Source organism: Onychostoma macrolepis, chromosome 23, assembly GCF_012432095.1.
Source record: "Onychostoma macrolepis isolate SWU-2019 chromosome 23, ASM1243209v1, whole genome shotgun sequence".
Classification (NCBI taxonomy): Eukaryota; Metazoa; Chordata; class Actinopteri; order Cypriniformes; family Cyprinidae; genus Onychostoma; species Onychostoma macrolepis.
Genome location: NC_081177.1, coordinates 566,127 through 579,176, shown reverse-complemented (window position 1 = coordinate 579,176; position 13,050 = coordinate 566,127). Strand labels below are relative to the sequence as shown.

At 37.0% G+C, this 13,050-nt stretch overlaps 2 protein-coding genes across 3 annotated transcripts; one reads left to right on the top strand and one right to left on the bottom strand.

Moving 5' to 3' along the window:
* Positions 1–58: 58 nt before the first annotated feature.
* Positions 59–4,164, top strand: psmb6 (proteasome 20S subunit beta 6). Its single transcript, XM_058763702.1, has 6 exons — positions 59–217; positions 1,483–1,550; positions 1,629–1,760; positions 1,857–1,986; positions 2,065–2,209; positions 3,972–4,164. Exons 1-6 carry the CDS (start codon positions 74–76, stop codon positions 4,097–4,099), a joined length of 747 nt encoding a protein of 248 aa, XP_058619685.1. The 5' UTR covers positions 59–73; the 3' UTR covers positions 4,100–4,164.
* Positions 4,165–4,306: 142 nt separating this feature from the next.
* On the bottom strand, positions 4,307–12,728 carry LOC131532207 (platelet glycoprotein Ib alpha chain). Of its 2 annotated transcripts, none has more exons than XM_058763700.1 (3): positions 12,655–12,728; positions 10,495–10,803; positions 4,307–9,439 (listed from the first exon to the last, which is right to left on the bottom strand). In XM_058763700.1, the coding sequence occupies exons 2-3, from the start codon at positions 10,775–10,777 to the stop codon at positions 7,602–7,604; spliced, it is 2,121 nt and encodes a 706-aa protein (XP_058619683.1). In that variant the 5' UTR covers positions 10,778–10,803; positions 12,655–12,728; the 3' UTR covers positions 4,307–7,601. The 2 variants fall into 2 exon arrangements, with proteins under 2 accessions (XP_058619683.1, XP_058619684.1); XM_058763701.1 differs by having other exon boundaries at positions 10,495–10,785; positions 12,655–12,677.
* Between the last annotated feature and the right edge of the window lie 322 nt (positions 12,729–13,050).

Below are 13,050 nucleotides of genomic sequence, written 5' to 3'. Positions count from 1 at the left end.
TAAATTCTGTAATGCATTTCCGAGAATGTGTTTTCTGATTGATCAGGCATGTATGATGTTTTAAGACAGGCGCATGTGCGGACTCCTGCCAAGGGTCCTTCAGTTACGGTCTTCATTCAAGATGGCTACAGCGCTGCGTTTTCCTGCTAACGTTTCTACTTTTAATAATTATAATGATTTACATCCTGACTGGACGCAGAGAGAAGTCAGCACCGGGGTGAGAAGTAGACACGATTATTATAATAATCTCAAAACACTGCTGTAATGCTGTGGAGAAACGCGTTATTAGCTCGTGCGCTCCGTGAATGATGCAGCAGAAAACAATAAACTCCTTCATATCCATCTCATCATAACTCATGTTTACAATAGATACAGAGACGAACTTATTCGCATGCTTTTTAAAATCATTTATTATAGTTGCGAGGTTACTAATTATGACATTATTATTATTATTATTTTCTCGATGAATCAAAGCAGTACGAGTAGATGATATAACCGAATTATTCCACACAGGCTATATATATATATATATATAATATGGTAATTGCGAATTTTTAATTCTGACCTTTTCTAGAAACTGTCGAGTTTAGTTTTCTGTAGTTTATATTTTACAATTCGGTCTTTTTTCCCTCAGAATTGCTGCTTTTCATCTCAGTTGTTTTTGAACTGTGAGTTTCTAACTTACCTCAGAAATTATACTTTTATCACTTTTTTGTCATGATTGACGTTTTCCTAACATCCATGAGTTTATATCTCTCAATTATGACTTTATTTCTAAAATATTGATACTTTATATCTCAATTCACAATTCATACTACTATTTTTTTCTCTCAATTTATACTTTTTATCTCAGAGTTGACATTTTCTAGCATTTTCCAGTTTATATCTCCAGTTCTAGAATTTTTTTGTCTCATCACTTTTTTTTTTATCCCAAAATTTGCTAATTTGTATCTGTTTTTATTTGTTTTTGTTGGGGTTTTTTCTTAAAAATGTGATATTGCTTTTTTTTTAGCATCTGAGAGTTTTTCAAATTTTACACTTCTGAATTTTCTCAACTTCAAAAATGTTAAAATAATAATAATAAATTAATTTTAATTATTATTATTTATTTATTTTTTGCTTTTTGAGTTCTCAAAACTGCAAATTTATTTGACACATTTTGGACTTAATACTTTTTCATCTTACAATTCTTACTTTTTTCTAGTAACTGAACTTCTCACACTTTGCACTTTAAGAAAAAATTGGATTTTTACCTCACAGTTTGTCCTTTTTTCTCTCAAAATTGTTAGTTTTATCTCAGTTCTTTTTTTTTTCTGCGAGTTTATCACACAACTTTTCTCAAAATTGCACGTTTGCGTCTCAAAATGTAAAAATAAAAAGAATTCTGAGTGTCCGGTTCACACGGCTGCTGCGGATGTTGAGGCGCCTCGTCTGAGCGATGAAGCTGTAGTTTGCTGTGCTAATGGACTCTGTGTTGTTCAGACCACCATCATGGCGGTGGAGTTTGACGGAGGAGTGGTGATCGGAGCGGACTCGCGCACCACCACCGGGTGAGGCACCGCTTCTTCAGCTTAGCTGCTCGGTCTGATGATTCTGCTCTGTGTAACTGCTCCATGTGATCTGTGCAGCGCTTACATCGCCAACCGCGTGACGGATAAACTCACTCCCATCCACGAGCGGATCTTCTGCTGCCGCTCGGGCTCGGCGGCGGACACGCAGGCCATCGCTGACGCCGTCACCTACCAGCTGGGCTTCCACAGGTGCAGCTCCTGGTTTTGTCTCGTTGTCTAGTATAATGTTAGATCACGCCTGGGCCCGTACTCACAAAACATTTTATTTATCTCTGCTGCGGTCAGCATCGAGCTGGACGAGGCTCCTCTGGTGCAGACGGCGGCCAGTCTGTTCCGGGACATGTGCTACAGGTACAGAGAGGAGCTGATGGCCGGGATCATCGTGGCCGGCTGGGACAGACGCAGAGGAGGACAGGTACAGCTTCAGCAGCAGCAGGCAGAGCCGCAGACGGAGGAACGGCTCATCTGAGCGTGTGTGTGTGTGTGTGTGCAGGTGTACACGGTGCCGGTCGGAGGCATGATGACCAGACAGCCGGTGTCAGTGGGAGGATCTGGCAGCAGCTACATCTACGGATACGTGGACTCAAACTACAGAACTGGAATGAGCAAAGAGGAGTGTCTTAAATTCACTGCGGAAGGTCAGACACTCTCTCACACACACTCACACACACACACACTCTCACACACACACACACACACTCACACACACACACTCTCTCACACACACACTCGGTCTGGTATTTGTGGTTTACAGGGACTCTCTATAGGTGTAATGGTTTTTATGCTTTTCAAAACTAAACTTTGAATCAGTTGAACTATCTCACAATTCATCATTTAGAAAAGCCATAATTTAGACTTTTGAATTATGACTTTAAATCTTCAAAATGGTGTAAATGCAATGAAAACTCAAGCCAAAGTACAACTTTTTAATCTTACGATTTTGAATGTTTAACTTTTTCTCACAGTTTGGACTTCTTTTTCTCAAATATGGGACTTAAATGTCACAATTTGGATTTTGTTTTTATTTCTAAATCGTAAATGTAAGGTTTTTCAGGGCAGGTGAATCAAGTGGATCATGAAATGATTCAGTGGTGAATCTCGCTGGTCAAAATACTGTAAATGCAATGAATACTCCAGGCCAAATTGTGACTTTTTTTTTTTTAATCAAATTTATGACTTGAATATCACAATACGCATTCTTTTATCTTTAAATTGAATCAGTTGAACCAGTTGCTTTGCAGAATGGAGCACTGGCTGTGACTCGCTGGTTGGTTAGTGCTGTACATGCAACAATAACTCCAGCCAAATTGCAGCTTTTTTCTAGCAACAGAGTTTCTTACTATTCTTTTTTTCTTTCTTTTTTTTCTTTTTTTTCAAAATTGCAACTTTAAAGCTTTTTCCAGCTTTGAATCGGTTGACCAACTGGATCATAAAATGATTCACTGTTTTAAAGAGTCACACGCTGGTGAAACTGGTGTGAACGCAATGAAAACTCAAGCCAAATTGCAACTTTTTAATCTTAAAATTCTCTTCTCAAACTTTTTTTCTTGAATATGCAACTTGTCCAATCACAATTTGGATTCTTTTATCTCTAAGTTGCAAATTTGAAGGTTTTTCAGAGCTTTGAATCCGTTGAACCGACTGCTTCACAGAATGGTTGATTGTTTGGAGGCGCCACACGCTGGTGAACCCGGTGCTACTGCAGTGAAAACTGTCGGGAAATGCACAAGTTACCTTTATTTAAAATGAAATTAGTAATGTAACTATTTCAGGTACTTTATCAAAATAATGTAACTGATTACTTTTGTAAATTTCTAATGAATGTTTTAACCAGGCAGATTTTTAAAATGCTTCTTCACTTGAATTAAGATTATAATATATAGTTTCATTTAGCACCGCAATATTTTAGTCAATGCAATTTGTAACTAATTTAATTTCTCAGTAACTGTAGCAGATTACAGTAACATTTATTTTGAAATTAAGTTACGTAACTCAATGACATGCATCTAGCTACTCCCCAACACTGTTAACAAATCATATAATACTATTAAATATGAAGTCTGTATAATATGTGATCTCTTATTAGTTTTCAGTGCTTGCTTTAACAGGGGTTTTGGTTAATCGGGCCAATAAGTGACTATTTATTAATATAATTACATTTTATTATACGAATGTGTTATTTTTCCTAGAAATGTGTAAAGCTGAGCTAGACGCTGGTTTATGGGTTCACGGAGCGTTGTGACGTAAAGAAGCCTCTTTTTGCAGTTTGATGTGTGAACCAATGATTGGCAAAGGTTTCGAAGCTTCATGAAGTGTGTGTGTGTGTGTGTGTGTGTGTGTGTGTGTGTGTGTGTGTGTGTGTGTGTGTGTGTGTGTGTGTGTGTGTGTGTGTGTGCGCAGCGCTGACTCTGGCCATGGAGAGGGACGGCTCCAGCGGAGGAGTGGTCAGACTGGCGGTCATCTCGGAGCAGGGTGTGGAGCGGCAGGCCATCCTCGGGAACCAGCTGCCCAAGTTCTCCACCGTCTGAATCTGATCTGTGCTTTAGTTTCTGTAGGTGTTTCACGAAGATCCAATAAACAAGACTTCAGTCGACCTGTTTCGTTTCTGACTGTTTTATTGAAATATTGAAAATCCAAATGTTTTGATGAAATAAAGGGTTTTTGGTGGTTTGGAGCAGGACTGTTTCAATCTGCGTGTTACACAATTACATCACCTTTAAACTGAGTTGAGTTGAACTGAGCTGACTTACAACTGAAGTTTAATTAGTCTCATAATTCATTGATTTTACAACATTAGCAGTGTTTTTTTTCCTGTTTATTAATACAAAGCTGTTTTGAAATGATCTGTATTGATGGAATAAAGCATTATAGAAACAGTTTTTACAATTATTTTGAACCTTGACATTTTTTAAAAACTAGACACAAAATGGTTTGTTTTTATTGTCTTCATTTGTAAGTTGCTTTGGATAAAAGCCTCTGTTAAATGACTAATATATATATATATAATTTAAGTATATTAAAAAAAATTATTAATATATTAAAACTTTCTATAATTTTGTAATTATTTACAACAACAGAAACTCAAAACAGTCATTATTTGTAACACAGGCTGTCCAACGTTCAAAAGGTTACATGTTGCCTTCATATCTTTAAAGAAGCCTTGCATTTGAAGAATCATTGGTTTAAATAACTTATGAAATATCATAGGAACATTAGTTTAGATCACACATAGTTTCACTGTTTAGTTGTTAGTGCAATCATTAAATATAGTTGTTCAAAACACATTTCATTTCACACATTCATACGTCACTGTAATAGACTACAGAGAAAAGAACAGACACGAGTCATTGAACACAATTTATCACACCTGAAGATACTCAGTCCTCAGTCGCTTTCATAATCTAAACATTTAATATTATTCATCATTTAAAACCGTAAAAGCTATGCATCTAGAGTAATGTAGCGTAGCATTCTGAGCAGCAGATCATTATAATGAAATGAATAAACACTTCAGATGTAATGTGGGAGCTGTATTTTGAAACAGTGATACTTTGATGTTAAGTTTTTTTGTCATTTTGAACCCGTGATTTTAGTTCAGTGAACAAAAGATCTTTGGCTCCTGTGTACTGTATCCAATCCAAGCATTTGGAAAAAGTGAAAAATGTGCATTTTGATCATCGGTTGTGAATTATGTGTCTAGAGTTTTGAATAATTACATGATAGTTTTGATATTAGTGCAAAAATGTTTGTAAAAAACTAAATGTAACTTGACTTTATTTAGAAAAATGAATTTGAACATTTTCGAAGGTGACTAAGAATTCTCTGTAAAGTGGGGGAAATGTTCCAGACCTCTACATCGACCCAGAGATGTTCTGAATACTGTATGAAAGTTTGACCATTTTGTAATTATGGAATGCTGAAAAAAGGGCATAGGATTTTTCTTTAAAAAATTAAAAAAGGCGACATTTTAAAGTGATTCACATACACGTACTAACCTATGGAAAAAAGAAAGCAGAGTATGGAAAAATATTTGCATTCCCAGACTTTTGCCCCATTTTTATTTTTTTTTTATAATAGAAAATTAAGAATTTAATGAAAATAAATCATACAAGAAGTGTGTTTTCATGGCAGCTGTTTAATGATTCTTTAGTGATTGTCAAACACGACTGAATGAATACAAGGTGCACTTTTACATTATGTTTCTTGATATTCTTAGCACCGGATGACAGCTTCGAGGACCTTTGCAAAAATAAAAAATACACAGACTTTTTTCAGCCCATTTCACGGTGTGGTGTCATAGGCCAGAGTATGTGTTAAAGAGACCAAAGGCCTTGAAATATGACACACGTGCTCTAACGAAAGCCACATTTTGAACACTTTTTTACAATACTAGTCTTTTTTTATAGACTCTTGAACTTAGCAAATAGGGCAATGCACACAGCTGTATTGTGCCATCAGCTCATGGCTGCTGCAGACGATGTTAAATTGGACATTAGCTCTTGATGTTAGAGGGGCTACCATAAGGAAAGCCACATTTTGAGCAAGTAGGTTATATAAAACTATAAATTGTAATGCGTATGCATGCCAAAAATACCCATGCAAATGTGAATAGTTTCTCGAGGGCACAAAAAAGTTTCATGTGTGCATGCAAAATTCTTTTTTATTTATTTATTTTTTTAAGAGCTCTCTGTATGTTATCAGAAAATCAATGAAAAAAAAACATTTACAGAATGACTATTATATACCAAATATAAAGCTGAAAATAATGCTGTATGAACCAATTTTGATAAATAATGTCTGAAAATCTTCTGAGAGGTTTGGAAATGTGAGTCTGGAGAAGTATGGAACTCTGAAATGGAAAATGTGCAGGAACCCTGATGTAAACAAACCTGCAGTTATATTAGGAATATTGTATTATTGACACTTTTGTAAGTCACTTTGGATAAAAGCGTCTGCTAGAGCCATAAATGTAATAATGGAATGCTGAAAAACTCTAGAAACATAACGAGATTTTAGCATGAATGAAACAAATTGCCATCTGAAGGTGATTCATATAAACTATCTCAGGTGAGATCACTATTAAGTTCATTTTTGCTTAGTTATCAGGCTTAACAACACTTCATCAATGGTGTGAAGCTATTAAACATTTGTCTGCTAAGTCAAGTCATGTCTGCTAAATTAATGCATGCATATGTAAATAAAGTAATCATTTCCATTGGTAACACTTTATTTTAACGTTCCAATTTAGACATTCTGGTGGTGGCTGAGGAGATCCTCACAACCTAAAGCACTTTGAGTACCCAGAAAAGCGCTATATAAATGTAATGACTTAATGAATTAATTCTGCTAATTATATCTTTTTATGTCTAATAACTGCTCCTTGACTACAAGTTACTTTGCATGCACATGCAAACTTATTCTACTACACTGCAAAAAATGATTTTATTCCTTAGTATTTTGTCTTGTGTTCTAATCTAAATATCTACAAATTCTGGAATTAAGATGCAAGTAAAATGGCCTGAGATATTATGTCAAAAAATGTTGTTAGTGTTTGCTTAAAACAAGCAAAAATATCTGCCAATGAGGTGAAAAAAAAAGCCTTTGAAAAAGCCTGTTTAGCCTTTGAATTAAGATTATTTTTCATACCACATTGGCAGATATTTTTGCTTGTTTTAAGCAAAAACTAACAAAATTTGAATAATATTTTCAGAAAACAAGATAATATTGTCAAGTAAATGCATCCTGATTCCAGAATTTGTAGATATTTATACTAGAAACAAGACAAAAATACTAAGCAAGAAAATATTTTATGCAGTGTAACCCTAACTTAGTCCACTAACACTCTAATGGCTATTAGTCGACATGTACTTGCAAAGTTTCCTATAGTTAGTGAAATACAGTGAATTAATTCCATTGTTTCTAGCTGAGAAGAGCAAGAACTTTTTATTATTACTTCACTGGCTTGAACCAACTAGTAATACTAGAAAGTTCTGAACTGATGTTTGAGACTGAATCATATCCACCAGTGCTTCACTCCAGAGCGACTGCGGAGGGCTGGCCAATCAGAGAGCAGGATCTCTCACAGGCCACGCCCCCACCGCCCATCTCCCACTCTCCAACCAGCCACCTCCTCTCTCTCTGAAGGCCTCTCTCCTCCTTCAGGATCAGGCTGTATCGCGCATTCTCCCCGCGCTCCTCTTCCTCCGTCCATCCGCCTGCTTCCTCTTCTGCACTAATCACTCTGCACAGCGTCTTCCTGAACACTTCCAGCGGCGCTCGCTCCTTATCTCTCGCCAGCTCTGTTACAGAAGAGACGTCTTCGGTCTCCTTCTTCTGGTGCTGCTCGTCTCTGGAGATGAAGAGGACAGTCCGGAACACGGCTTGAGCATCTTTGATCCGCTCTAGGGGTAAAAAACTCACGCTTTCACCCTCATTCTCCAATCCGAGCGTGTTTTGGGTGCGTCTGTACGCCCGCAGGGTGACCCGTGAGGGCGAGACGTGACGCTTGAGCCGCAGGTAGACGACGAGGTAGTTTCTGAGGAGCCAAAGGAACAGGAAACAGGAAGTGAGAGCAGAAAGTATGCACAGAAACAGAAAACCAGCAAACAGCCACCAGCACCAGGGCAGCAAACGTCCAAACGCTTCCCGAGCTTCTGCCCAGTGTGGACCAACGCTGGTCGGCGGAGTGACCCGTCTGGTGGTTTGGACCGTGATCGTAGGCAGTTCTGGTTGGGTGGTACTTTGAGGTTGGGATTGGCCAATAATTAGTCCAAAGTTGGTGCTGAATGCGATTGTGTGTGGCTCAGTTCGTCCAGTATCTTGACTTTGGGATTCGGCAATAATTGGGGCAGTGGTTGGCGGTTCAGAGTTGGTTGTGGGTTGGGATGTGTCGGTTTTCCAGGTGTTTGGTTCTGTGGTGCCTTGAGAGGGAAGATATGGATTGGCCGTTGGAGTCAAAGTAAAATACTCTGTCCAGAATTCAGACCAGATCTCGGTCCAGGTCCTAGTGACCCAATACATCTCGGTCCAGGTCTCAGTGACCCAATACGTTTCAATGGATGTCCAGGATTTGGTGGAATCGTGCAGGTGGGAGTCTATTGTGGTGTGATATGGAGCAATTGGTGTTTGAGTGCTGGAAATTGGTTTCACTGAGATTGTTGGAAGATCAGGAGGGGGCTCGAGATCTGTAAGATGAGGAGTGAGGTCAAGATCTGGAGATTCAGAAGGGGATCCAATATCTGGACGTTTATAATTTGGTTTGAAATCTGGAAGAACATGAGTGGGTCTGAAATCCTCGTCTCCTCTGGGGTGGAGGGGTGGAGGATAAGTTGGAGTTGGTGGATCTGGTGGACAGAAGTCACTCTCCTCCAGCTCAATGATGGGTCGTTTGAGCAGGTGAGGTGGACCGGAACACACCACGGACTCGGACGCAGGAATGAGGTTGTTTGGCCCGTCGTGCATGTAGATGTTGTGTTCCTGGTCGTTTAGGAAGCTATGGAGGTAACCAACCGCGCAGCTGCAGAGCCAGGGATTGTGGGTCAGGAAAACATAAGGCAGCTCGGGTTTGGACGAGAAGAATTGGTCGGGCATCAGCGAGACACTGTTATTCTCCAAGTCGAAGGTCTTCAGGCCGCCGGAGGAGACGCGCTCCAGGAGGCGCAGAGGCAGCGCGGGAAGCTTGTTCTGAGACAGGTTAATGATCTCCAGAAACGGAAGCTCGCTGAAGGTGCTGTCGTGAAGGGAACGAATCTGGTTCCTGTCTAAGTAGATCTCCATCAGACTGGGAGCGCAGCGGAACACCAGTCCTCCCAAACCAGTTAACCGGTTACCAGACAGATGCAAGACGCTCAGATTCTTCAGCACTGGACCTGAAAGAAACACAGAGTCTGAGACTCTCATCACATCAGAATGAAAGATTTGTGCCTTTAAATTCATGTCTGTAAACAAACACTTGACTAAATCCACAACCATAAAAAGACTTAATATAATAGAAAATAATAATGTTATCATCATAATAAAAAATACAAATTAATAAAATATAAAACCAAATCTTAACTTATCAAAATAATAATAATAATAAAAAAATACATTTACAAAATGTACTTGTGCTCTAGCTTGTTTTAATACTCTAAACTTTGTAAACCACAGGAACTTAACTTTTTATAAACAAAAAGACACTCATTTTAAAAATTAAAAAGAAATATAATAAAAAATAATAAAATATATGATAACTTTTCAAAATAATTTAAAAAGACTAGCATTTTAATCTTGCCTTTTAAATTTAAATTAAAATATTTGCTTTATAATATTTGCATTTTAATTTTCATAGAAATGTTTGCATTTATTTTGCATTTTGAATTTTACACTTTGTTATTTGACTTTTGCACTTTAATTTTGCCTTTAGACTTTTGCATTTTGAATTCATTTTGCATTTTAATTTCACATTTTAATTTTTGAATTTTAAGTTTTATTGAAATTTTAGCATTTAGAATTTCACACTTTGCTATTTAACTTTTGCATTTTAATTTTGCCATTAGATTTTTGCATTTTGCATTCATTTATTTTGCATTTTAATTTCACATTTTAATTTTTGCATTTTGCTTTTTAAATTTTGCAGTTTAATTTCCATTGAGATTTTTGCAATTTGCATTTATTTTGAATTTTGAATATCACACTTTGCTATTTAACTTGCCATTTTAATTTTTGGAATTTGCATTTTGAATTAATTTAGCTTTTTAATTTTTGCTTTTTAAGTTTTATTGAAAATTGACAATTTTGCAAATTGCATTTAAATTTTTGCAGTTTGCATTAAACATTTTGAACTTTGCTTTTATTTTGCATTTTGAATTTCACTTTTTGCTTTTTAATTTTTGCATTGAGTATTAATTTAGTGTTTTTCACTGTCTGCTGTGCTTCTGTTTACCCGGCGGCTCCAGTGTGCTGATGTGATTGTGGCTCAGGTCCAGCTCGTGCAGCTCTGTGAATCCAGAATACATGGACCAGGACAGAGAAGTGAACTGGTTTCCAGTGAGAACCAGGACCTGCGTGGCTGTTTTATTGATGCCGTCGGGAACAACCGTCAGTCCCTGACTCACGCAGCTGACGCGGGGCCGATGGTCCTTGTTCCTGTCGCTCTCACAGATGCTGCTCGTGACCATGAAGCACCGCAGCAGGAGGAAGACGAGGATGATGATGAAGTGTGGCATGATGAAGGCTGCCGGATATTAAGACACTGTTGAGCAAAACTGTGTCACTGTATGTTAAAACTTCGTAAAATAGCATGTTTATGCCAAATTTGACCACAAAATCAAGAAAGAAAAAAAGACTGATGACACTTTTTGTCCATTGTTACATACACTCTATTTGCCAAAAGTATTGGCACCCCCTTCTAATGAACAGGTTTGACTACTTTAGTAATTTCCATGAGTACAAATATTAATGTTTAAGCATATAATGATATTCTGGGGAATTGTGTGCTTCTAATTTTAAAGGACCCTTTTCTATTCTAACATGTCAGTGTCTCTGTGTATATGGCAAGGTTCAAAAAGAAATGATTGATTGAGTCAGTGTGGAAGAACTTGCCTGGTCTGCAGAAAGCCACGTCCTAATCCAAGCTGAACACCTCTGCTGTGACTTTAAATGCAGATCTTGAGCCAAAAACTCTTTACCAAACACCAATGACTTGTACATATGGGATACAGTCATTTTAGACACTTCCAAAAATGTTGCAACAGAGATGGAAATACAATTTTTAAATACATGAATTATGTTTCCATCTTCGTTGCCACAGTTTTGGAAGTGCCTTTTTCTGTTCTAAAGAAGGGGGTGTGCCAATACTTTTGTCTATATAGTGTATGTACAAGTCATTGGTGTTTGGTAAAGAGTTTTTGGCTCAAGATCTGCATTTAAAGTCACAGCAGAGGTGTTCAGCTTGGATTAGGACTTGGCTTTCTGCAGACCAGTCAAGTTCTTCCACACTGACTCAATCAATCATTTATTTTTGAACCTTGCCGTATACACAGAGGCATTGTCATGTTAGAATAGAAAAGGGTCCTTTAAAATTAGAAGCACACAATTCCCCAGAATATCATTATATGCTTAAACATTAATATTTGTACTCATGGAAATTACTAAAGTAGTCAAACCTGTTCATTAGAAGGGGGTGCCAATACTTTTGGCAATATAGTGTATTTACATTACATTCCATTTACATTTAGTGATTTAGCAGATGCTTTTATCCAAAGTGACTTACAACTGAGGACAATAGAAGCAATCAAAATCAACAAAAGAGCAATAATATGCTAGAGCTGTAACAAGTCTCGGTTAGCTTAACACAGTACACGTAGCAAGGTTTTTTTTTTTTTTATATATAATAAAAAGAAAACAGAATAGAAAAAGAATAGAGCAAGCTAGTGTTAGAGGCCTTTTTTACTTTTGTTAATTGTATAATAAATAAAAACAAATAGATAGAATAAAATACACGATAAATAACTTACCAAAATAATTTTATAAATTGAACAATTGCTCATTTTTATTACAAGCTCTCTTTAAATGTATAACGAAAAAAAGTAAAACTGGATTATGTTGTCATTTTTTAAATTTTAATTTATTGTGAATTTCCAAAATATCAGTGTTGTTTTTTTTTTGTTTTTTTTTAAAGAAATTAATACTTTTATTCATAAAGGAACCATTAAATTGCTCAAAGGTGACAGTAAAGACATTTATAATGTTAAAAAGGATTTTTGTTTCAAATAAATGCTGTTCTTCTGAACTTTCTATTCATCTGTGAATCCTGAAAAATAAAACGCATCACAGTTTCCACAAAAATATTGTGCAGCTGTTTTCAACATTGATGATAATCAGAAATGTTTGTTGAGCAGCAAATCAGCATATTATTATGATTTCTGAAGATCATGTGACACTGAAGACTGCAGTAATGATGCTGAAAATACAGCTGCACATCACAGAAATACATTACAGTTTAACACATGTTCACCTAATTCACAATATTACTGTTTTACTGTATTTTTGATCAAGTACAGTAAGTGCAGCCTTGGACTGTATGGGAGTAAATGAGCAGTACCTGTGAGCGCTGGCGTCCGCGGAGCTGCATGAGTCTGTATGAAGCTGGTTTCTTCTGGTCTGGATGGATTCACAGCTCTATCTCTCTTCCTCAGACTCAAACACAAACCACAGGCGCCTCTCCATATATGAGCATATCACAATCAGCTCTTCTTGGGTACAAAAACAAGTTTCCTGGAAGATGCACATTTCTGTAACGACCGAAATCTACAGAAGTTATTATTATTGTAAAATGTGTCAAGCGATATTTCAGAGTAGTGAACTGTTTACTAACTTAGACCCAACAGTTTTGTCAAATTTTAGGCCAGTTTCTACCCTTTCTTTTATGTCTAAGATTCTGGAGAGAATAGTATTTCATCAACTGCAGAGCTTTCTGAACAGAAACAACATTTTTGAA